The sequence below is a fragment of the Colletes latitarsis genome, chromosome 2, assembly GCF_051014445.1.
Source record: "Colletes latitarsis isolate SP2378_abdomen chromosome 2, iyColLati1, whole genome shotgun sequence".
Classification (NCBI taxonomy): domain Eukaryota; kingdom Metazoa; phylum Arthropoda; class Insecta; order Hymenoptera; family Colletidae; genus Colletes; species Colletes latitarsis.
In genome coordinates this window covers 18,719,894-18,746,992 of record NC_135135.1, presented here as the reverse complement: position 1 = coordinate 18,746,992, position 27,099 = coordinate 18,719,894, and the positions used below count along the sequence as shown (strand labels likewise).

The 27,099-nt window shown below is 42.8% G+C and overlaps 1 protein-coding gene across 6 annotated transcripts in view; it reads left to right on the top strand.

Annotated features, from left to right (window-relative positions):
- Window positions 1-27,099, top strand: part of LOC143351885 (uncharacterized) — a 173,995-nt gene that overhangs the window by 41,128 nt on the left and 105,768 nt on the right. The window contains exons 1-2 of one of the 6 annotated variants that reach the window (XM_076783932.1): window positions 7,545-7,685; window positions 13,442-13,906. The exons of 3 other annotated variants lie outside the window; for them this stretch is intronic. In XM_076783932.1, coding sequence (XP_076640047.1) covers window positions 13,661-13,906 — 246 coding nt within the window. In that variant the 5' untranslated portion in view covers window positions 7,545-7,685; window positions 13,442-13,660. Of the gene's footprint in view, window positions 1-7,544; window positions 7,686-7,833; window positions 7,875-13,441; window positions 13,907-27,099 lie in introns of those variants that run through there. 2 more of the 6 variants (XM_076783933.1, XM_076783937.1) reach the window with 2 other exon arrangements.

The following is a 27,099-nucleotide window of genomic DNA, read 5'->3' as shown; positions in this document are numbered from 1 at the left end:
GTACGTTTCGTTCGACCATTCGGTGGGTCTTTCTATTGGCTCGTCCGCTTCGCGTCGTTTATCATTCCGCGAAGTCATTCGACTCACTTCAGCGAGGAGTGATGTTGTTTTAAGTAGTTGGCGCGCAGAGGGTCAATTGACTTTTTTCGTCGCCCCAAGTGTCTGACCCTCTTTGAGGAAGTGGCTGCGATTTAAATGCCCTCTCGGTTCTTCGACAGTAACGGGCGGGGGGTGAAGCTTGGAAGAAGAAAGGGTGACTCGATCCTCCCCTATGGTCGTGTCACTTTAGAGTTCTCGTTCGATCGGTCGTGCTCAGACGGTTTTCGCTCGAAGCACTTTTAAGGCATCCCTTCTAAGTACCTTTTATTCGACGTCACAAAGTTTCAGGCGTCCTTTCCGCTTTAAAATACGACCCAGCAGAAACGTTGACTACGTCTGTGAAATTCTTGCGACACATTTTGAGAGCCCTTATCTCCCTCGAACGTTTCCCGGGAGATTTATTTTTCTCGTTATTTACCAGATAGATTCTGCGACTATAGAAAGAGAGAAAAAACTGTGAAGTGGTAACATATCGCTCTTATAGCGCTAAGATAAGAACGCATTTGCTAACGTGTAAAATCGAATCAGGATTTATTGTATATTTCTCGATTTGTACGATCAATTTTGGTTAGAAACTGAATTTTTGGTAGGTTGATTTTCAAGAATTCTGCTTGAATCGTTTACAGACATCTAATTTTACCGTTCGGAACACAACGATAAAAGGCTATTAATGCTAACGTCAGGAATGTATCTTACGTTTCACGAGAGATTGCATTTAGACATCGATCAGAATACATTTGACACGTTTCCTACTGCTCTATCGGAAAACTGTCTGTCATAGGCCACGTTTTGTTTGTTTTAATTTTACTTAATGTATTGCATGCTTTTAATCTTAGAATACCACGTTCCATTTTTAGGTGTATTAACCTTTAATCCGGTGACGTCACTTTTTACTATGACTAATGGTAACGCCGCGTCAATTTGACGTATCTCGAAATAGAGGACTTCTTCGTTTAGAAAATTATTTTAGTACCGCTATTTTGATTTACTGTGTACAAATGTTACTGTAATCTAACGATTGTACTAGTCGATCAAAGACGCGTCAAGCATTCCAAACGAATAGTTTTCCATTTGCTGACTGCCGTTTTCAATAATTGACAGGTTGACACTTAGCGGTACTTCCGTGTGATACTTTTCTATTGTACAGAGCAATTCTACTAATCAGGTCAGGCTGCAACATTGTTTTAAGCGAAGGTGCAATCGAACCGTGGAAGAATATTATAATTTAAAGATAACTATGTGACGGGTAGATTACGATAGCTCGTTGCAATTTACCTCGTTGCAAAAACAGCGGCTTATCGTAAAGAAGATCGTAGCATCGTTCGATTGTGATTCTTAGCGCGACAGCTACGCCACGAACACAATAAATAAACAGCTCCGATACTGGCGAACGGAGGAAACGTTGCCGCCACTCGTATCAGTCAGTCGTGCAGTCCATCTTTCGTCATCGTCCGCCCCCGTGAATCATAATTACCCACGGTTCGTACGAATAACGATAACCGATAACGTCATGTGCACCGTGTTGGATGCATTACTGCCGCGCAATTAGGCGTCGGGAACCGCGAGCAACGTCGTAGCCAGATTCAACCTACATACTTTCGCGCACCTTTGACCCGTCGTTTCCCTGTTTCCCCTTTCTTCCTAGGTCGCTCTCTAATCGGCTTTCTCGAACCACCTGGGGAATTTATTGCGAATTCAGCGCGACGATGCGCCCGCGCCAAGCTCGTTTACGGTCGTCGATTTCGTCGGTATGTTTCGGAATTCTGCATCTGTCGTGTTAACCCCCGGCACGAGGGGTTGAGTGGAGGAACGAGCAATTTAAGCGCCCAAGCGAACGCTCGAAACAGGTTCCTGGTCCGTTAGGCGACGAAACGAGTAATTTTCTGGTGCATGTGTTTTTTCGAAACAAATAATCACACGGAAATCAGAGGAAAACCATTGACATATATACATATACGCTTTATTTCAACCTAATGGTCGAATCAAATTTTAAATGTTGAATTGTTCGTTACCCTTTCGTTTCATCTGCGCAAATCATCCCCGAGCTCTGTACAATATAACTTCGCTTCTGGTGATAATTTAAACAGAATCTCTGTGTTCCTTTGTTCTTAGGAGCAATAAAGAATGCGAACCGGGTCAGCTAAAAATTAGTCATAGAAAATTGTGAAAATTACCCCCAGTTTCCCTTAATTGTAACCGCGTTCTACTAAAAAATTTTTAGGAAGATTGTCCAGAGCGAGAAACAGTGGGAAGATTTACGAGCACCGGGCGGAGAAAGCAGCGGCCAGGGACATTTCTTTTAATTAAAGAGGGGGTATCACTTCTCGAGCACCCCTTGGACGATAGTACCGGCCGTACATTCGCGCATAGTTATGCGATGAGACGCCATCACAGGGGCTGCAGCGTTTATTCGAGCCTGCTTTATTTGCTGATCTCGGAACAGCCGTATTAAGGTTGCCTACGTGCAACCGTGTTTCCCCAACGACGCCTGTCAGCGTTTGCAAAAGTTTTCGCGGTGTATGCTTGGCGTATACATTCAGAATTGTTTGAGAATGGCGCGCGCGCGAAGTAGTATCTCTTTTAACCAAAGTTGAAAGCACAACATCGTACATGCAATTGGAACGCGTAGCGTGTGATTCTTTGTGCATGAAAGACATTTTGTACGAAGTAACCTTGAGGTTTCGTAGAAACTTGCGGGAAAATGGTAAATAGAAATTCACTTTTTTCCTTTACGCTCGCGCAGAGGTTTATTTGGTCGTACGTAGTTATTTATGGAACTAAAAACGATAAAAGAATCGGTTGAAAGATTCTTGGTCGGCTGTCGGTAATTGTTGAAAATAGAAAAGAAAACTAGGTCCTCGAGCTAAGAACAGTAGAAGCATTGTTAGTGTGGTTGTACGTGTTATTTAATGTTTATCGAGTGTGTGGATTCATGAAAAAGAAAGAGAGTCTTAAAATAGCAAAGAGAACGGGCGCGTTTCATTGCCTGAATAAATCTGTGTTTTTTATTACGTGTGTTGTCTATTAATATGTCGCACCAAACTCGAACGAGCACGCGCCGCATAAATTATTACAGTATTTACAATGACGTTCCGGTCGGTTGTATTCTGGCCTTCTTCGAGTCGGCTTTAATAAGACAGAATCAGAAGATAATGCAAGAAATATAATCCTTTAAGTGCCCTGATATTACTGTATTTAAAACCTCGATAAAACAATGATAAATGATAAATGTACGCCTATTTCTATGAAGTTATAAATACTGTCGAATCACACCATTTCTTTTCAATTTTACACGTTTTTAAAGTTCGTTTTATTGGTCTCGTCGTATCTGTGTTACATCAAAAATGAATCTCGTTAATTAATAAGTGCTTGAAACCGAAGCAGGATCGCTCGAACCAACAATTAAGATGGAACGAACGTAAAAAAATGTACGCTTTAAAGGTCAGATTAAACTAATGCCTGCAGAGCAGAGGAAGAAACTCGCGTGGAATGAAAAGACGAGCACCGCGTACGCCTGGCCCTGGGATCGTAGAAAGTTCAGAGGCACGAGAGCTCCAAAATGTCCCGCGCCAGAAACCAGAGTGTAAAGTGCAGAGTGCACGGCACGCAGAGGGAAAATAAAGGACGGACGCGGAGTACGAGAGGGGTGCAGTTCTGGACGCATCGGGCAAAGGGAGAAGTTCATCTGTCATTGACTCGCTCTGCACTTCATCGTTCGCGTTCCCCGCTGAAAGCGTTCGTTGTGCTCGGCTACAGTGCCTTTCGGAATAGATTGACGCTATCCAGAACCTGGCCCACCGGCTGAAAAACCCGACGAAGCACGCCGACGGTGGTTTTCTATCGCGCGGTCACGTTAATAATCGCTCGTGAGTTTCGTGGCAGTTTTAATGGTTCGAAGAACGAGACATTGCTTGGACCAGTGTTTCTCAAACTTCAATTTTACGCCATTTCCACGATCCCCGCTTGCTAATAAACCATATTTAACCTTTGCAATACTCAAAACGAGGATATTTCTATGACACACTCAAGACGAGTGAACCAGTTCGGTTGCAAGAATAAACATGATCCAATTTTGAGAATCGTATTTGAATGGCATTAATAAATTGCATTGGAAATTATACTAATTTTCATACTTAGTAAACGAAAGGAAATATTGAACGTAATTGAGATTATTTACAGCAAAATTAAAAGGAAAAAGCTCTGACGAGTTTATTGTTCATTGACACGGCTCTTTAAATTATTTGAAATTAATTCTGTGAACGGTTGAATGCTCCGCGTGAGTATACTCGCCGCCACAGAAAGTATTGCGCACTGCCAATGCATACGCACTCAAACGTATTGCGCAGTGAAAAGGTTAACCGTCAAAGAGGAATCCACAAATGCCGCGGCGAAGTGTAAAATTGTGAATTAACTGTGCAGTCATCGGCAGTCGTGAACCGATCTCGGCTAAAAATTAAATCAAAATACATTAAGGAAAGTTATTTATTGTTTACTGAATAAAAGATACGTGATTTTATAAATTTGTCTAGACGGTCGCGTATTTTTTTATTTGAATTCAAAATTATATTTAGACGCTGTGTGGCGTCTTTTAGATGAAATATAAATAGGAGAAACGGTAGGTCGTCGTAGAAATTTTCTAGTAAATTAAGCGAAACCGCCCAGTCACATCGGTCCGGTTCGGTGACCCGTCAAGAAATCCACGCGGCTCACCAGTGGGACCGTACTTTGAGAAAGGCTGGGTTAAACGACGATGTTTTTGCTCGAGTCCTCGTGCTCGTGACTCTTTTTTAACCGGTAGTCGGAGATTTCAAGTTACACTGCTTGCGTTTCTAAAGAGCAGATCGAGGAAATTTTTTGGAATTCTTCGAAGCAAGAAGTCCGAAGGTATCGTTGCAAAGGTTCGAACTTCTTTCGTTGATCACTTTTTACAGAATCTTTCCATAATAGTACATAGGAAATCCATACAGCGAAGATTACCACTTCTGTGTGATTTTTATTTTTAATTGTAAACACTTTTATTTTATCGAATTGTGGACTTATGTAACATTGTCGTGTAACCATAAACAATGAAATACACCATTTATGTGATTGTGTGTTAAGTATATGACCGCCACTGTATGCCGATCACGACACGACGAGAAATTTCGCCTAAGTGATAACGCGAGTAACAGGCGGCGTGTTTCGTGACGTTCAAGCAAGCCAATGGACTTGCCAAACGTAGAGTGGTTTCGTGCCTCGGTTGGGGATCTGTTGGCTCGGATGTATTTAGTTTTGAGCGTACCCACACGTGCTATAATGCACGCCGTATGCCGATAGCCGACCGAGATAAAGTACTAGGAAACGAGCGTGCATAGGCAGAACCGACGCGCAACAACCACCGTCGTGCATCGCGATCGCCATAACGTATCGGTTGTTTCAAAGTTCCCTGGGATCCGTACACGGTATTGCCATACTCGTTCCACACGGAGGCAACCAGTCGTTTCGCGTTCCGGGAACGACCTCCGTCTTTGAATGCTTCGCGAAACAGTGCTTAGGATCTTGGTCAAGCGAGATTAGAGGCGTTTCGGTTCGTGGAAACTTATAAATTAGACAAAGCTTAGTCACTGCTTCAGATCGATTAGAGGTATTGACATAGGTCTGTGTCCCAGTTTGTTTTATTCGAGTTCCTTACGCATAGGATAAACTTTCTTTTTTTTTGTCGTGCGTGTATTTTTTTGCGAATATATTTCGATTACTTTGGAAATCGATTGATTTTACAATGAACCGATTTTGAAAAAAAGTGGGCCATCGCTCGTCGACTTAACCTATAGAATGCTGTTACCATCGAGCTAACTTGGAGTCAGTTCTGTCACCTCCCACGCGTACTTCGTATGTGCGTGCGTGAGTACGCGGCCACGTGCGTGCGATACGAGCTCGCACACGCCCACTGGCTACGTGACACGGATCACCGAGCGGCTCTGTATACGAACCTCATACATATTCAGTCGCATATGCGTAACATGTAATCTACTTAACGTAGCCGCGACACGTACGAACTGTGTCTGTGTCCGTGTCCGTGGACGTTCAATTTGTAACGTAGACGGATATTTGTATTATCGGACGACGAGGAGGTGTGTGCATATCGGGGATATCGGTCCTCCGTAGTTTCCCGATCGACACGGCCCGACCCAACATAATTTCATTTTGTTCGATTTCCTCGAGCGTGAAAGCCCTTTTACCGGCCTCGGGAAAGGCGCCAAAACGACGAAAGAAATCGTTCTCCCGTTTCAATCTGAATGCAACCACGTCAGGGACTCCGGGTTGAATACAACGCCGCGAACAGTTTCCAGCAACCAGGTACGTTTACGTGGTTCGCCGCCGACGCCATCGAGACGTTCCTGGTTAAATGAAAGCGAAATTTGGCCAACGCCGACTATAGGCAATTTCAGTATGGAATTACTTTATTACTTCATTTGCCTATCGATATCTTCGTTGGTTTCTGTAAAAGCAGCCTCTAGTAGTTTATTCAGACCGATATATTATGCTTTTACAGACTATATACCACAAGCACTTATATCTGTGCGATTAGCGACCAGCAATTCGTTATTTGAATTTCGTGTCCAAATTATCACTCGAAAGCTGGAATTACTGTAGTACGTTTTGCAGTATCCAGGTCGTAATCCAATGTGTGGAATACCCGAACAGCCAGTTTTCTCCGTTCACGCTTAAAACAGAGCTACATACCGCTCCAGTTTCTAGAATCGGCTCGTATACATCAGGAAATAACAGTTTTAGTAATCGAAGTTGGTTCGAGTTACCGATCCATGTTCGTCGTGGTCACGCGGCACAAAAACAGTAGACAAGCCTATAACAGTGTACAATATTCCAATGTATTGAATCATAATTGCACAACTTTGAATAATTTTTTTACCACTTTGAACACCTATCTACTTTTTCGGGGCAATTCAGTTACAGCAATGTCTTGGGTATTGACCGACGTTTGGGACTGAAAGTGAAAAGGACGCATCGATATCTCATAGATTTAGAAATATAAATAAAAGCCGAGAAGCCAATTCGATGGGGATAACAATCGGGCAATGTTCAAGGGAAAATCCTGGCCAATTTCCAAGGCGTTGCTGTATTTCCCATTTGATAACCCTGGCTAGAAATCACGCTCGCTGCAAATGGGACTTAACGGGGGCTACCTAGCGCGGACATGATCGGGATAGAGTCGTAAGCGTTAGAGGATTAGCGGGCGAGCGTGGGTGGAGCGTGGCGATAGCGGCCAAGGCTTGTTAGCGCGAACGCACCCTAGGGAGCACGGCGTGTCGCGCGTGTACGTCTAAATATAAAGTCGACGGAAGAGGCGCGAGAGCCGCGGATCCCCGGCGAGCGGTGTGTGTAACCACCTAGTCAAAACACGCTGTTGTGTCGGTTGTAAGAGTCGAGTCGCGGCGGCGACCGCGGCTGCAGTTGCAGTTTGCTGGAGCCACGCCGATTCCGCGCCGGACCACCGATCGTCCCTTGTGGTCCTCGAGAATATCGCGCGATCGCGTACAAGTTTCTTTTTTCCGTCAACGGTCGAACAACATTTCGATCTCGCGAAGGTGAGATTTCAACAATTCCAACCCCCTCGTGTCATGGAGATTAACCCTCGATCAGTGTGGTGTCAATATTGTAACGTAAATAGTGCGGAGGAGTAATCGTGACTGTTGAAAAAAATGATTTAGTACATTGGTTTACCAATTTCTGTAGGTTATTCGTGGATATCTTTCATATTGGATATCAAGATTAAGGTAGTACGAACATCTTAAGGAGGAACTATGGAATAGGTTTTAGCTTTTCTTTTATTATTTAGCGACGAATGTTTTTGACCTTCATATACATTATTACCCTATAAAACATAGTGTATGAGAAATAAGTTCGGAAAGTATTCTATTATATATTTTTACAAAACAGTTATCGTATGTTTCCACTTCCAAAATTTTCCATTAAAGCAAAGTGCAAAATGTTCGCATAATAATGTCTAAATATTGAAAATTGAGCCAGCGTTTCCGAGAGAAATTTTATCGGAGAGTAGGAAGTTTCTCTTGGATCCCTTCTCGCCTCCATTAGTTATTCTGTTTTTATCCACTACGATTTTATGCCACGAGCTGTAGTACAAAATGTGAAATGCTCGTCTTCGCACAATGTATGCAAACATTTTTTGAGATCCCAGGAACAATTTATGACCCTTCCCTTTTGACCCTTGCTTTTTAACCCCGAGTCAGGTACGATATATCCTTTTACTTTGTCTTATGGAATCTGTATGGAACATACGCATTTATCGCAACAATATTTAGAATTGCAGACACAGTAATTCTCAAAACTGCTGGTCCATAGTACAGATCCGGTGGAATTAGGTCAATGACTGGAGTCACTATGCCTCTCTTCTTAATCAGCCGAGGTTAAAATTCGAGAAGAAACACGTTCGACGTACCGACCGATCGGTGAATCTGTTTCGAAGGTACATACGTGCGTGGAGTTCGTTATCGCGGACCAAAACAGTGCGTGGTACACGTATAAATATATACGGTGTTCGTTTCGGAGCGTGGCTGAAATCGAGGCTAAGTCTCCGACGATTTTACGACGACCTTGGCTCCGAGGAACGAGCGAAACGGCCAGAAGAACGACGCGGGAGGATCGTGCTATTTTCGAGCGGAAATCGAGTCGCGCGTCTCGTTTCGAGTAATTGCTCGCCGTCCTCGTGGCCATCGTTCGAGGGTGAAATCGATTCGAACGACACGCTGGAAACACGTCGTCGGTCACGGAGATATTTCATAAACCAGTCTCGTTGCTCGAAATCACGTCCCGCGTTTTCGCGTTAATTAATTTACGAATCGGTCGGAGTTCGTTCATCCCTGGAGGAAGTACCAAGGAGCGATCGTCGTCGTCGTCGTCGGTCCGGGACAAAGGAACGATCGAGCGTGTTAAGGGCAATTATCGTTCCTTCCCTGGTAATTAGAGGGGTGGCGCGATAAAAATCGACCGGCGTGGAAGCTCGATCGAGATCCCTCGCTTCCGACCAGTCTCGTAACGGTGTCACGCGTAAACAGGTAGCTTCCTTCGACGTGTTCGAGCCTTCTGAATTTATTTATTTCAACACCGTAGATGATCTTTTATATTCGAACCCTCGACGTTTCGAAATTATTAGAAAAGACACGTGGAATATTAATTTGTACAATATTTTAACGCATCAAGGGATTAATATTGATATTTTGTACGCGAGTACCCAAGTAGAAATAAATGAGCTTTTTCAAACGTAGAAACTCTCCTGTTCTACATTTCACAGTAACAACACCCATGAATTATAATATAGAGATCCTTTCGTGACGTACCATCTGCATCTACATTTTACTATCTAACTGCAATTCAAACCCTTTGCTCAAAGTTGGTGCACGTCCTATCTTCGGCATATATGCATAGCAATTGGGTCATTTCATAAATTGAGAACTATCGGTAATTGCAATCGATATCATACCCATCGTTGAAATTGCAAGCCATAAACACAGCTTAACTGTTTCAAAGCCACTTACGTATTACCAACTCGAATACAATTTAATCATTTTTCTGTAACGCAAGAGGTTAATCCTAATAGGAGAAAGAACCTAATTAAATGCTGCCATAGAAAATAGTTACCGTAGATCCACGATAATTCCACGAGTATAAGATACTATGCAAACTGTACTATATTTACTATATTTTCGATCACTTTGCGTTTTCAGCGTTAATTTCAAAAGTTAATGCTTGAACATTGAATTACGTAGTGCTACGTCTTTCATTTCCACAAGTTAGAGGCCATTGACGCCGGTAGTATGTCTTTTCAAACACGGAAGCTGGGAAAGTGGCTCTCAGGATTGATCGCTGCCTAAAATAAACTGGTGTTAGAATACTAATAGCTTCATCTATGCTTTTGGTAGAATATTTTTTCCAACGCTTAACGACAAGATTTATTCTACACTGCAAGGCTCCCAAAAATACAATTTAAAAACGCAATCAATAATATAAATGGTATAAGAGCTAGCATTATTTTTGGTGGAAGACAGTCAGCAATCCCTGTATGGGCATTCTTATAAGACAAAGTAATAATTTGGTCACTGTACTTTATCATCTACGAAGTAAGAATATCTCTCGCGATTTGGGGCCGTTCCACAACACGATCCACTTGTCCTCTCGATCGGGTCCGGTTTTGGTAACATTTCGCGTACTCTGAGAGAGTATGTTTCCCATCAGTGACTGGCTCCCGGTCGGACCAGGCCGTGCGAAGTATCATGAAAGAGCCAGTTGTTCACATGGAAGTCGAAGGGTTCCGTGGTCGACTATTAGCGGCTATCGGTTGTCTCTGTGATTCTACAAGTTCGAGGAATCCCTTAAGTACCCGACTCTCACTGTATCGTCGCCATCTACCAGCCTCCTGTAATTAATTATTCTCGGTCAGTCACGGGGATATTCAAATTAACGAGGCCGTCGGCCCGCACATGGTGGGGATACCATAAACAGGGTTCTGGTTTGTTGGACGGTGAAACGAGATATTCAGGAATGTGTGTTTTGGATATTAATTACTATAGAAAACTTAAATTGGATATCACGATTTCACATTGACCCGTATAGTGTTAACAGGCTATAATATTTAAAAAATTTCAAATATCTCCATAAAATTTGAAAGATGTAAATTTTAAACGAATCAGAATCCTACCAGCATTGCGTCACCCCAGAAACTCTTGGATCATCCGGACCAGGCCCGTACGAAAACACGATGAAATATTCGTTATCCTGGCGCTGACCGCGCGGCAGCCTCGTCTTTCACTCGAGTATCGCTGTTATTACGAATTAAAGGAAAGCGGGGCTAATTTCGCGGCGGCTAAAACGGTCGATCCCTAGCACTATTTTCAGACCGGAACGTGACACTTCATTCATAATCCTCTGGCGTATACTAGCCCCCTCGGCGAGACCCAATTAAATCCGAGTTTCCTCTTCAACTTCTTCGACCCGGACACCTTCACGGACGCTTTCCCGTTGGGGCTCGTGAACTCGAAAGCTCCAGACACTTTAGGAGTTCTTAAATGGAGCGGTATCCTCTTCTATTATTGAATAGCCGAATTACGACGTTGTCCCGAACAGGAAATGTCGTTCGACTGCAAACATTATGGTTAGGGTTCTTTCTACAGCACGTTGAAGATCGAGCGTTTAGGGTTTGACTCGCAGGCCTTCGTGAACAATATATTTTTTAGTCGAAATATATTTCAATATTTGTTTAATTTCATAGTCGATTGAAAAATGTTTTCTGTTCAAATTTTAGCGAACGAGTATCTTTACTTTAGTCACAAGTAAAATGGGTGAATCTGATATGTGGTTTCACCCTTAAAATTGAAAAATAACAACAACGAAGCGATTTTCAATAAAATCGGAGTCTGATAGTTTGCGATGTTTCCTCGCGAGTTCAATGTATACTATATGCCCTGAAAGTGTAAACATTGTTTTAATATTCTGTGTACATCGCTTTTCGTTTGAATTTCTGGGGCAAAAATAAACATGCCGCTGCTGCTACTCATCCTTGTAGAAAATCGAAGGCTATAACATTCTGTCGTGTCGATATCTCGGTTGCCATCGATCCTATCAAATGTTTGCGCAGAACAGAAAAGTTTCCAAATTCAATTTTCAATAAATTTCATTAAGCCTTAGCGCTGTAATGGTAAAGATAACCAAGATATCGCACAATTTATTTAGTCTCTACCCTATAGATTCGTTCCAAGTTTAACTATTTAATCCCAACCGTTTTTCGCGATGCAGTAACCAGCAAAATTGCATTTTATTTGGACACATATAACTCTGTAGATATTTGTTTTTATTCGACGACTTTGTTCGCCAAACAAAAACAAGGAAGCCAAATGTACACAGAAAAATTGAATCAAGCAGGGTGAAAGGTCGAGGGTCGGAGAAGGAGACTCCTTTATAGTCCGATCCGTAAAATATGACTCCAACCGAGTGTGGATTGGCATACAATTAGCGATGTCTTTCATTATTGAATACTGTAGACTCAGCGCCGATTGATGCAGCAACTCATCCAATCTCTCCGGCGGTAATCGTTGGCAAAGCGTTCCAAAGTGCGTCGCTGATCGATCCTCATCAGCGTCATCTTCCGCGAAAGGGTTTCACGAGCGGGCGTCGAAGGGTCGGAGGCACCGAGTGCAAACGCGTATTTCCAGGACTGGTCGATTGCCCTTTTGCGCCCTTAATCCTGGTGGCCGGTTTCCAGAGTAACGTAGAGTTCGCTAAGTGAATCAACTCGATCTTCTTTCCACCCCCAATCGCCCTGATTACGCACGTTCCGTCTATGATCGCTGAATCGAATGAACGCACACGATCGTCGGTTCAATCGAACCGTCCGTTTCTAAAATTCTTGGAGACGCTGTTTGGGAAAAGTATAATTAAACCGACGATCGTCAGTCACGATCGAAAGTATCTATTAAAACGATAATCAACTACAATGCATATATAGCGAAAATCGAAAATGTAGAATAAAATTTCATACGATGCTTCGTTTTCGGGAAAATTAATTTTGAAAATTCATCGGGTATGCGTGCAGTGGAGTACAACTTGGGCATCGACGCAAGTAGAATTAATAAGTAATGGACGGACGCGCCAGCCAAATCGTATTTCATCGCACGCGTACGCGACATATTTTCGTATTTAATTATTTCGAAATCGGGCCATTACACGAATAAATTTCGTTGTACATTTTCAATTTATTTTTAGTAATGGTCGTAGGATGACTCGTATAGTAACGTCATATGTGCTATATTGCACAGGGATGAGAAGTTGGCTAACTGGTCTGATTGGTTGCGGTATAATCTCCTTCCTATATACCCAGGAATCTAGGTTCATAGGAAGTAGATTATACTATATATGATCAGACGCGCCAGCGAACTTCTCATCTCTGGACAGTAAATGTATAATACATATGAATTAGAATTTCCCAGCAATTGTTGTACATTGGGGGGATGATATTTCATGGAAAAAAAAAATCGAAAGACCTATTAATATATCTGTCAGTCTAGTACGAGTGTGTAGTCTTAATTGTAAATTCTAGAATTTTCGTATCGTGCAATTTATATAGTAATCGATTATGCGGAATCGAATGATAGGTTTTACGAAGGTCAAGAACAATTTCGTCGAGTCTATTCTTGTATTCCATAGTCAGCGTATTCGGTAAGCCCAACGAGGATCGTAAAGTGATTTGGTCGGAAGCCAAATTGCGCCTATTCGATCTTCCGTTCCGGCGAGGTCTGGCCGGGTGTTCCGTATTAAATTTTTCTTCTTAAAGATAATTCGAGGCGTCTCGAGCGTCGAACGGATACCACGATGGTTTCTGCGCGTGGGACTTCGCGTTGAGAACGTTTAATCGACCGCGTCGAATCGACGCCGGACGAGATCAGACCCTGGCAATTTGTGCCGTGCTCGGTTAGCCATGCGAGAATTGCGACTTTCCGCGTGAAATAATACTAATCCGACGAGGCTCTGTCGGCGAAGATCCATCCGCGAGATGGAGCGTGCCGTTACGACGAGCGACGGTCGCGCGAAGAGGCTGTCGACGATCACCGAGTACTCGGAGCCTGCGATCGACACCGACAATAGCGATCGCGAGGAGTGCCGCGAAGAAGAACTTGGCCCTCCGAGGAGCGACTCCGCGAGAGAGCTCGAGGTCGAGACACCGCCGGTGAAGTACTTCCTCGTCGACGACTCGCCGATGGCGAAATTCAGCCGCAGCATCAAATGGATCTACAAGAAAGTGAGTCTTCGAGTGTCTTAAGAGCGCTTTTGTACTTTTCGTGTTCGCTTTGGTCAGCAATCGACGAATTAGGCTTGCTCCAAGTCGCGAAAAGAGCGACTCCAGAAGTGGCCGTTCTTCGTTCCTTTCTTCTTTCGGACCGCACTCTCCGTTATACTTTTTTATATGTATCAAATATGTAAACAGTTTTATCTAGGACTAATATTTCACACGTATCGTGAGAAATGTGTGTTCTATCATTCTAAAAAGAAATCGTTAAAATCCAGGCTGCACAGGCGCATCACTTTTCGAACTATGATCGATGTCCAGAAAGCGTCCGATACGTCGCGAAACGTCCTCGTAATGATTCGTAGGAATCCCTCAAAGCCTGTGGTCCCCTCTGTGCGCAAATTTTAATTCGTTTGTGCGATTCCGTTTGTCCGAAAACACGCGGCAAGAGTCGAAGCGAAGCAACAAGCCGATTTGCGGCGAGATTCCGTTGCACGTGGAGGGAAAAGTGCGTCACTCTCGAGCCCGGGCTCCGCCCTCCGAGCACGCGAGCAGCCGACGACTGATCTGTAATTCAAACAGACGGAATTTGCACGTCAAAGTCGCCTCGCGAGTGCCCGATCGAGTCTGCCGGGACCAATATACATGCATGCACGTTGAATCGGCGCACTTTTCACCGGTACTCGTCGCGTTGGCTTTGAATTATCGTATCCGCGAGCCGACGTTGACGTTTCTATCGACTCCGTTGCCTCTGCCCGAAGGTTCGGCTACCGTCTATTCCTCCCCGCTGTCGGTGAAAGAAGCTATTAACCGCACGCAGCAGACGCTGTTCTTTTGCTCTGTTTTACTTTCTAACTCTTTCAGCCGTGTCTGTTCCGCCGCGAAAGAAACGCGTCGGACTCGCGAGCCTGCATGAAAGTCGTGACGGCGTTCGTGCTTCTTCCGCGGCTACTCCTTTTGACGTTGCAGACACGAGCTCCGGAGTCATCGGGATGCATCATCGATCCCAACCAGTGGCGCACCCAGAAGGGGTTGCAACGGAGTACAGCGATACACCACGGAAATTGGCCGGGATATTCCCTGGTCATTTTCCGGTTGCTATCCCCACCAGTTTTTAAAACTGGTCTCGATCACACTCCCTGGAAAAACCTACGACTTTTTTTCTTGAATATATTATGGTGAAACTCGTTCGTTTAGGGAGATACATAAGGGAGCAATTGCCCACCCCCTTTTTGAATCGATCGACAAATAGAAACTAGGCAGATCTCAAAAGCAAAATGTGACAAAACTTTGATAATACTAGTTACGAGTAAAAATAGCTACATGTTAAATTTAAATAGCCAGAAGATTTGCTTATTGTTATTTTTGTAGCAGATCGCAGATATGCTTGGAAATTAATTAAAAAAAATGTTTCTACCGGTGGTCTGTTCTGTTCTCACGAGACGGGTAGAGAGAGCTACCTGTCGCGGAGGAAGAGGCCGCGAGAGCCAGGGAACACACAAAAGAAAAAGGCTCGGAAAGATGAACGGGAATAAAGAGACAGAGCGTGAGAGGAAAGAGAATCGTGTGTCGAGAGTCTCGGCCGGACCTAGAAACTCTCTCGCCCTCTCGAGTCACGAGACCAGCTCGAGTGGGTCTTAGGGGTTGAAATGACCTATTTCGCATTGTGGTTAGCTTTTTGGTGTCCCGATACAGCCGAGAGGCGCGAGACTCGACCCGGCTTTACTCGAAATCCGGCCAATGGTTTGTGGACGATAGATTTCGAAGATTATACATTCGGTTATCGAGTGTATGTACTTCAAAGCACAGTAATCCCCGCTTGTACGTCACCGAGATGGGTTTGGTCGGTGAAACATTTGAGGAAGGTACGGTAATCCCCAGATAATGGATGACCAAAATCCACTTGAGAATCCTCGAATCTGTCCTACAGATTCTGCTTCTTTCAAGACGCGAGCGTATACAATTTTATCGTTTCGTACGATAATTACATCCCTCCTCTGCCTTCTTCTTTCTCAATTTCTTATGTTATATCGTTTCTATAATTACATTTATATTATAGAGAAATTCAAAGTTTCTTAGAAATATTTGGGGGTCCGTTAAAGGTTGATCCACCACTGTTCGTGCACCGGCTGGAGTTTATAGCGTAACGTGATCGCGACCAAAGGGAATATCGGGTGCAAATCCTGCAGGACGACGTTTAATCGTGCGAGAATTTCGCAACGTACCAGCAGTGTGAGATCCTTTTTGAATTTGTGCACGCAATGCGGCGTATCGTACGCGATCGCGGGAGAAATAACGGCGGAACGTCGTAAAACCGAATAGTCGATTTTTATCTTTGGTAAAGTCTTAATAAATTCGTAGGACGTTAATAGAATCGTTCGAAGGAAACGACCGTTACGAGGTGGCCCGATTACGCTCGCAATGGGAAATTTTAATCGGCAAATTAAGCCGCGGCGCGTTGCATGGTAACAATCGCGACCTACGACCGGAGCCAGCTAATAGAAACATCGATTTTAGGTGGGTTCGATTCGTTCTTCAATTACGGGGATCTTGTCAAACAAGTCCAAATCCAGACTTTGGTTCTATCTCTACCAATATTATAAAACGACAGAGATTGTAAACGTTTGTAGCCGATAATCACGAAATTCAGTGGATCAGTTTGGATGAGACTTTCGTTGTTGGCTTCCTTGTAATCTCTACAGTGACACAGAATATGTTTCGTCACGCTATCTTATCAACAGGCTGATAATTAAAACTGCATACGCTAGCCAATCTGGCAGAGATACTATATCGAAATTAGACGTGCTTCATTCTACCCGAAACTATACACGAGTACGTTGAATCTCAAAATAAAGATTTGATATTGTAATATGAGATTGGTGGGAAATAAATGGTCGTAACGTGTTTAGATTTACCAAGTTTCTATGGTAACGGTTTTGAATTCCTTCAACTATTGTTGCGCGAACAACAGTTACATATCTTATGCGTCTGTGAGACTACATATCTCAAAGATTATTTTAAATTCCGTAATTTATACGACGAAACACGTAATGTACATTTCTCGGGTCAAAAAATGTCTGCTCTTGATTAGCCAGCACGCTCGCCCAACCTGAACATAATGGAAAATGGTTGGGCAGAACTTGCGAAAAGGAAGAAGAGAGTTTCAGAGGCTGTTAACGATTTAAAATGCTGTGTTTTGTAACAGTGAAACGTAGCTCCATAAAAACTCATTTGAAAATTATGTAAAATCTCTCACAAAGAGAATGGTAGATGTAGTAAAATGTAAAGTATTAAAATCAGTTTTTAATGAACTACCTTTTTCCAGTTTTACGCAAATTCTGTTCCAAAAAAGTAATAAACGTTGTTACAAGTTTACATTATAACGATGATAAGTTGTTCATCGACTATTTACGAACTTTTATCCAACTTGTACGTTATCGTGGACCACGAACAATCGATGCAACACGACCGTTGGTGAAATTACTCGAAATGTTCCACGCAGAGCGCGTGGCCGTTAACTTCGTAACATCAATTTCGCGTTTCAATCGGGTCGCCTAATCGTTCCACTGACCAGCAGACGGTGAACACATCCGTCGATGGAAATTGCTCCTGCACTTTCGGCAACAACGTCGTCGCTCTGTGGCCGATTTCGCGATCGCACGTATTTTCTGGAGCAAATTACTTTCATTCTACTCCCGAGAGATCGTTGACCTCCTCAGTGAGGAATATTAAACGTTCGGCCATTCGCGTTTTACAAGATGTACGATATAAAAATACTTAAAAATACGGTATTTAATTTTCGATTCTTTTCTTATAACGAGTAAATAGAAATAATTCTTTTGGAAATAGTTTTAGTCATCGTACGCTACAAACAGATTTGTATTGGAATTAAACGGATAATAAAAATATTTGTGTATAGTATATAGGAATCTTCGAGGTTACACGGTGTTTTAACGTGTATAGTAATTAGCGTAACTAACGTATAGCAAGCTGGACTCGTAGGACCGGTTGAAACGAAATACGATATCGAGTCCAGCTCGCATATAGAACCGCAAAGAGTTAAGAAACGCGGACGGACTAAAATGCAAGGTTTTACCATATAAAAGGTAACAGAACGTGTATTTTCCAAGTTTATCGAATCTAGGAATTCCACGTTTCGTGGAAATGGCGTTACAAATATCGAAACGAGAAAGGATATTTCACCCGTTACAATTAAAGATGTGCAAAATTTTATTCAAATAATAGATAACTAATAAGACTTGCTTATAGTGGCAGAATTTAATACTCGAAGTAAAATAAGAACGAGTCACGTCGAGAAGTTCGAACGATTACTAAAGTTTATTGACCTAGGAATATTGACAATTGAAAGGACATAAAAAGGATATCTGGGGGACATATGGAACTCTTCCGGAAGCGTGTAAGAAATCTCGAATAGTTTCTGCCAGCTATTTCTGCCAGCCGGTGCACCGAGAACGCGCGACATGTTTCAAACGTGTACACTGGGGAGGTACTTACTTTTCGACCTCGGAATTACTTTGGTCTCGTTCCCTAGGATGGTTCCAACACATAAAACAATAATTCGAGTAAAATATAGGCTCGATCGGACAGCAGTAAAACCAATCTCGTAGCCCTTAAGCTTTTAAAGCTCTGAGGTAAACTTATACCCGTACGATAGAAAAATAATAAATAAAGCAACTATTAACTTCTACTGGCTCGTAATATTTCTTAATAACCCTTGGATGGAGTTTTGGTAAAAATTATTTAATACAACTAATAAAAACTTTAAATTCATTTGTAAACTAATTCTCGTTTAGAAATGAATTGAAAATTTTTAATTGTTAACCGCGAATAAAATGTATCTAGCTCTTGTTTCGACAACTCGGTTCTAGAGAATTGATCCTTTTAATTAGCGAAAACGTTTCGAATATGCTTTGTCCTGGATCTTCCTTCTCCAGAAGTTGGAAGGGCCAATCACGTACAGCAAACCCCTGAATAATTGCCAGTCTAACATGGAGTGCGGTTGTTGCAGAATATTTCGAAGAGGTTTCGAGCGGTCACAGTCGATTTACGATTGTTATGACGAGAGGTCGACGTTTCGCAATACAAATTGAGACAAGTTTCTACATTACAACGGTGAACGTTCGCGTCGGTGAAACTTCAGTAGTACGTTTAATCACAGGCATATCTTGCACTGTAATTTGAAATAGTCGTTCGTTATTAACCCTTAATGGCTCCACTGTTGGAAACTTACATTTATAACATAGAAAACGAAAGACTTCACTACGGGGACTGTATAGAATTTCGTTTCATTTCTATTTATTATTAGTATAATTTGAAATATTTTACATATTATAGGTGAGTGTTGCACACAAAATTGTCAATTTAACTCCAAAAATATTTGGTACAAAGAGAAAATGCAGAAATAAAATGTAGAATATTAATTTATATTTAGTTACGTACCTCTTGATAATTTTGAAAAAATAAACCGTAGAAGTAATAAGAGGGAACCGGGGACGTGGTGTGTGCTAACGACGCCGATCATAATTAGTGTTGAATATGTTTTACGAACGTAAAGTTTCGTACTACGCCCTTTCGCTAAAATGTTTGGCTGCAATTTAAAGACCTACTGTGCGTATGCATAACAGCAATTAGCAAACTGAAGTTGGGAGACGTAAACAACCAACCATTTCTGCTCTCTTGCCACTAATTGAATATCAGGCACCTATTGTTTACATCCTTAATATTGGCAAATACAAAAAGGTACTATGATCGCGGTACAATAATGCCATGCATATTTACGTTCCCTATTGTTCCAGCAATATTGTATAGATCGAAATATAGTTATTTAATATGTGCATAATAAAGTTAAAACGGTAAAGTAAATATGAAATGTTATTTCACTGATTTTGAATAATACAACGTTGACGAAAATGCCAAATACATAATGCAAACACGAATAGCAAATTATCACCCTATTCCTGATCAAAAGCTAAAAGTATTGTTCGTTGTCTCTAACTCGATTTTTCTTTTTTGTTTCAGGTAAGTCACGAAAATTTCACATAGACAAATTCACAGTTAATTCCCAAAGAAATGTTTCATCACAGGTATTTATTATAATTATGCATTGTTAACGAAGAAGTATTATCACATTATTTTACAATTATGCAGCTTGCGGTATTACTTCCAGCATATTTTGTCAACTGTGTATATTTTTGGTTCATAAATTACCCGTTCTCGAGCAGAATCTGTCGACCTTTCTCTCGTTTGGTTCGTGAACAAAACACGAACAAAATGAAGGCTCGTTAACAGATTGTTCGAGACATCTTTCATACTTAAAAAAACATAAAATGTATTAATTTCGAATTTGCGTCATTTGGTGCAAGTTCCATGCAAATTTTGGACTTGCACTCATGGTAACGATAATTACAAGCATATTTGATTAAAAGACAACAATAAAACGCTTCGGTGGAAGTCAAATGCAGCTCAAAATTTAAAAAATTCATCAAAAATACAATTGGGCCACAATTTTTGTAAACATTTTTTTCGTTTATTCGGAACTGGTGTTCGAATTCCTTTTTTCTTTCGTCGTGGAGAAAGCACATAAAGACGATGGTCGATCGGTCGCGTTGTCTCATCGTATCGAATCTGGTTCGCAATTCGACACCGGCGTCGAAGGGATCACGATCGCGATCCGGCATTTCGTGGCACAGATCTCCGCGAATACCTGCGGGACATTCGATCTCTCGGTGACAATCCGTCCAGCAGTTTCGTTTCGTGGCCCGACCGCAGAATCGGGTCCCGATCCAGTCCGAGCGACATCGAGACGCGTTAAAGCGAATCGATTTCACCGGGAGAGCTAAGCGTCACGTTAATCGCCAGCATCGATAATCACCGCTTCGATTAAATGCGCAGCTGAATCTCGCGAACAATAACGTCAATTAGAAGGAACGATTATAATTTAGCGCCCGAAAAATGGAGAAATTCGACGATCCGATTTAAAGTATTATGAGAAGATAGATATGTAACTGTAATGGAACTCCGTGCAAAAGAATTTTGTTTCGCGTGGTTTATTTGTTTCTACATGTAGGAGCACTCTGTTCTCGTTTGTGCTCGTTTCTCGCACACCCAGTATTATTCGAGACAGCGGGGGTGGGAGTCGATTACGCAACCCTGTCGCGATGCAGAAATAATTAGCGAGACACGACGGTCGAAAACGTGTCTACGGTGATCGACCGGATCCCTTGGATCCTCGATCCTTTCGATCCATTCTCTTTGTAGCCAAGGTTCGTGTGTCGTTGAACTCGACCACGACCCCGCGCAATGATTTTATTCGCCGGCGCGCTGGCCCGCGCATTCCTTTCCCGAGGAAAGTCATTCCGTGAGAAAACACGCACGTGGTGAACGAAATCGCAACCCATGATGCGTTCGATCGACCATCGATCGCGCCGGCGAAATCCTCCCAGCTTCGTCGCTTCAACTTTTCGATGTCACTTTTTCTTATTTTTCTACTTTTATTTCTGTTCCTTTTACAATCAATTAGACCTTCAAGCTAAAACGAACGACAGTTTAAGAATTTAGAGAAATATTTAAAAATTGTTTAATATACTTACGCGTTTCTCTGAATCCTTTTGCTCATTCCTACAGGAATGATGGTTTTCGTTTCAATTCTATACGCGATTGCTTGCGATATGACAGTGTAATAACTGGTGTTCGTGCAGTTGAGAAATAGTCGGCAGTATGTTTCTGACTGTTGTAAAATCCATAATTATACCTCTGCAGCCCCTGACATGGTAGCAAAGTCCAAATTGGTCCTCGGGCCAAAAGAGTTTAACGTGTCTGGCATACGTGGAATCTTATACATTGGCGTAAGCGCGAACATGGACGTATAAATTAACAGCGAATACGCGAGGCATCGTCTAAACTCTGTAATTAAGATTGTTCGTGAGTATACGCGCGACTCAAAAACGCGTAAACACGCATTCGATGTGCAGCCATTCAGGCACAAAGTTATGTAGGGACACGAAGACATTATACAATATATAGGATCGACGAAGAGAATTATATTTGGAACAAGTACCATAATTACAAGAATGAACAATTTAAAACACACTAGACACAAATTATTAATTCTAAAATATCGCAACAACTCGAGGAGCCGCGCGACTGTCTTGTCCGCCGCGCAACGACGAAAATGGCCCCGGGGACCGTTAATCCGCGTTAAAAGATTAAATAGGAAACTGCATACGAGTGTCGGTCGGTACTGTAACGTCGATAATGGAAGGTAATTTAGTTTGAATGGGATCACGGTATCGATCTCGCCACGGAGTAACAAGGCGAAGACTACGAGCTTTCATAGAAGCTGTCACCGTAAGACCGTATGATTAATTGAGCTCTTCGGCCGGTTGATGGTACGTACGCGTTAAGTCCCCGCGAAGATTACAGTTTGCCTAGGCAGCCATCTACCCAAGCTCGTCGACGGGAATCCAATTTATCGCCTTATACACGGTGTCACGACCGGATAAAGGGTAGATTCCCTACCCGTGAAAAAGATACGTAGAAAATGCGGAATAGAATTTGTCTACGTCGGACCACGTTCTCGAGAAAATAGAAATTCCGATGTTCCTCTGGGTGTTTTGGAACTCTGTTCCGACCGCATTTGTAACCAACTCGTATCTTATCTATTTTCACTTGTCGAGGACCGTTCGAAAATGGCCGTTCCTAGTAGTCGTTGAAACAGACAAATTTTTCACGTAATATGCATCAACGCGTACAGTTTTTCAACTATCGGACAAGTTTTACGCGTTCCGTCCCAGGTGGACTTTTTATCTAGACTAATGTCTTGGAAGGGCGATTTTTTTCGATAAAAGATTATTCCTGTAATATTAATCGTTGCATTGGATAACGTCTACGAGATACAAAATAATCTCAAAGTTCAGTGTGTCGAAAACGTTAAAGCTCCAATAGACAAAGTAATTGTTTCGATGTAATTTCATTTGTCACATACGTCGTGACGCGCTGGCTCGACCGAGTTTGAAATCTTTGGACTGATTATGACGTATCGGCCGTTTATCTGACCAGCTTGACGCGCGAACGAAAGGGTCTGGTGTTTCGGACACCGGAATAATTCGGGTCCGCTCGACGGTGATAGAGATCGATGAGTTTCAACGGGAATTTATACATACGCATTATCGCCCATCGTGTTCGAGGATAAATCACGCTCGAGACGACTTCATCGGACGTTTTGGTCTAAGCTGGAGGAAAAAGGTGGAACGATATCCCCCGCCTCCGACGATCGCGAAGGGAAGACTGCTTTCCGACGGTTCAAAACGACCCGTGCACTGCGAGCTTTTCATTAAAGTCGAACTCAAACAGAATTTCCTGGAGAAAAAGGGAGCAACGAGTGCTGGGAACGACCGAATTGAACCAGTCGAGAACGGCGAGTAAACAGCGAAGAATTTGTCGTCCTCGAAACCGGGGAGTCATCGAGGTCGACTCTGGCCATAGTTTTCGCGAAGGAACTACGAGAAACTGTCCTTCTGTCTCCGATATGTGCTCGCGCGTTCCGTTTGCCAGTAATTGCGAACCGATCGACGTTCTCGTTGTCTATGTCACCGTGAACATGAAACTTTCGACGATCGTGTACCTTCGATCGTTCCATCAGCGAATATTTTAAGGGCACTTAAAATTTCCAAATAAATTTCTAAATTCTTCGTTTCGAATTGCCGTGCGTGTACCGTTTCTCGTTGTCGGTGAGCTTCAGAAATGATCGATATTGCTGGCGAAAGTGCCGACGACAGACTGACAAAGAGGTGTCGATGAATGTTATTGACGGCCCTAGATGCGCGTCGTCCCACGAATAAAATTTTTATACCTTTCGTATTTATCGTGCAAAGCTATAGTACTAGTTAAATAATCGCAGACTGCCTCCCAAGGCGATTCTCGAGTTATTCTCTTTGATCCTCGCGGTGGTCCCCGTCGAAATCGGAAAGTCATCCCGAACAAAGTGTCTCCAATCTCGATAATTGTCCTCTTTGAAACGCACAAATCAATTTATGTCGGAAATAAATTGATAAATATCACTGTAATTATTCTAACATTCATAAAACTCTGAACAAAATTCAAGACCGTGTAAGTTAAATCGAATCGTAGAGAGAAAGAACTTTGATACGAGGCGTAACGCTTGATGAAGAAAACGCGCTCGGTGGAACGCAACTTTTGTTGTATTAAACCGTTACGAACTTATGCACCAATCCAATGCTCCGGGTTGCAAGTCTGTAACGATACCCAGTGTCGTGTTCCTCTTACGAGCCATCCGTTTCTTCAGGTTCGTTCCGATTCACGGACCAATTTACACGTTTCGCGCTTCCTGCGTCGCTTGCGACTCGATGGCTCGGAGAAATATCTCTCGCCGGTATTACAAACCATCCTTTTCCCCCAATACAAGAGAGAAGCTCGTCGATGCGAATTCGACACGATTCGAACAGCTGCCGCTTATCGTCTCGTTCATATTTTCCCTTTTCTTCGTGGATCTTGATAAATGATATATTTATATTCGTGGTGCAGGGTAAATAGTTTTCTCGTTCCGTGTTCTATCGTTTTATCTGTCGATATATTATTTCTGTCTGTTCGATCGCACAAGTTTCGATAGAATCTTTTTACGGGTAGTTCGCCCAAGTAGGTTCTATTTGTCTTCGCAGAAGAGGATTTAATACTGTCGTACCCTCACGGCTACGCATTTAAAATCGTCGAGTAAAATATTTCTATCGCCTGGATTTTTCAACTTTTACGATCCTTTAATTACGTATCGATTCCTTTTAGACTGATATAAATATTAGCTTGTCGTTTTTCTTGCTCATCCATTTTGCAAACTTTCGTTAATTTAATTTTCTAAAATTTCCGGTAACCGAATCGAGTAACGAGCATCGATTTTACATTTAATTTAGTTCTCATGAAATTTTTACAAAATTACCCCCGAGGTAACCGAAGTTCTTGTACTTTGGAATATTAGAACTCTATATAGAATGATTTTCAATTCTTCAATCTCAAACGGTAAATTTCTTCGAAAGAACATTTTCCAATTTCCGGAGTAAATAAAAGTTTTCTGTCGGCGCATAATTATATGAAATATAAGTTTTCGTTATATCAGAAATAATTGAAAATTTTAAACGGTTTCATCGAATTTCCAACACACCCTCGGGGGTCTGTGAGTCACAGTTTGGGAGTGGATTGTAGAGTACGGGGCGTACGATAATAATAATAACTCCTTGTTAGGCGAGGCGTTTGCCTCGTTTTCGAGTTTCCACGAATCACGCGGCACACCCTGTACATAAAATTACTTGTACGTTGTACAATGTATGGTAACTGGTTATAACTTTGTTTTACGGGCGACGACGCGGAAGCATCGACGGAACAAACATGAAAGGCGTCGTTAAAAGGGCACGCCGTACGTTCGGATTACGCGCGAGCGCGCAGTTTCCGTCGCGCGGGACGAACGAACCGGAACGGATCGGGACGATAAACGTTCACCAGCCGCGACAACGCGTTATCGATAAAACGTACCTTCCAGTTTGCGAACGAAACGTCCCGGCCGCGTTGTACGTCTGTCTTAATCCTCCCTTCGGTGAAATATAGGCGCGCACGGGCCACCGGAACGCGTGCGGGGATTTCGACGCTAAGCCTGCGCCGTTGTTCCCGATTCGTTCTTCTTCGGATAAAAATGGGATGTGGGTGAAAATCCGAGAGGAAACTGAGTGGTCCGACTGGAAAATGTCATTGACTCGGGGCACGAAACGAGAGAAACGTTGCTAGTAATTGCGAATCCCTGAAGGTGGATTTCCGACGAATTATTTTCTCGGCCTGGGCTCTTACAAGGGAGAGAGGATACGAGCGGACGCGGATTACGGATAAGAGAGAGCACGGGGTTCTGCAGCTTCTGGCTCCTCGTTCTTCGAGGAGCCTCGTTTCTTTAAATACCAGATTAAATTTTTGCGAATATTTCTCTGGGTTCTCTGATAAAGACGTCGAATATCAGCGAACGTTGTTCAAAATGATCTTTCTATTTGAATTTTGTTTAGTTTTTGTACTTGGTTTGAATCTGTCTGCGAAGTAGTAAAATAATTAATAATGACGTACGGTGCTAAAGTGCATTGTATGACTAAATTTTTCAAGTTGCGTAACAAAACCGCAAAAACTGATCTCGAAGCTCGAGCCTTATTACATAACGTAACCCAAGATGACTGTCGTTGTGGGATTCTTACAAGAGTTACCTTATAGAGACACTGAAATCAGACATTCTTCTATCGTATACCATCCAAAATGGGCTAAAAACATTCTCCATTATTGTTTATACATATTTTTTATGTATAAAGAAGTGGAATAAAAGTGATTAGCGTAACGGATCGTAGGCAGAGTATGACTCGACAGGAGAAGCGGGAGAGGGTACGAAAGATGCGTATCTTTCTCTCCAGCTAGACTTTTTAATGGAATCAATTAGCGTCCCGGCGAAAAGGAATTAAAACTCGTTCGACGGGGTTGAATACGAGCATCGTACCGACCGAAGGAAGCGCATTATTCCAAGCTGTCGTGCACGTTCGAATAATCCGCTGGAAATTTGTCACGGTCGACTGGCTGCATCATTCGACGATAGTTTTATCCGACGAACGTGCCTCGTCACTGTCGCGCCATTCCCGCCTTCGTCGTCGGCGTCGTCGTCGTCCTCCTTTTTTTCCCCGGTGCAATTTCCGCGCTATCCACTCGTCGATATTCATTCTCCTTTCTTCGGTTCGTACGCAGCGTCGAGAACGTCCGTCGGAAAATTGATTCACCCCCGTGACCCATCCAAGGCAGAAAAGCGGATACGAGGCCACGCTTGCGTCCCCGCGAACCCGATTCAGCTTCCCTCGGATGCCTAACGACGATCGGGCTCGCTCGGGGAAAATAGGGAATCGCTGATTTTACAATTCTCTGTCTCTGGCCACCTGCGAAATTTTCTCGTTCCACGAGAAAATCTGCGTTTCTTCGCGAAACTCGTTGAAACGAACGGCCGATTTAACGGACAGCTTAATGGACCGTTGAATTTTTAATGAAAAATTCATTCGTAACGAAATAAGAGTTCATCGAGACGCGTCTGATTGTAAACAGGACCGCTAACGACCGCGAGAAAAGATCTGTATTTCAGGTAGCCGACGAAAGTTTGTTTTAATCCC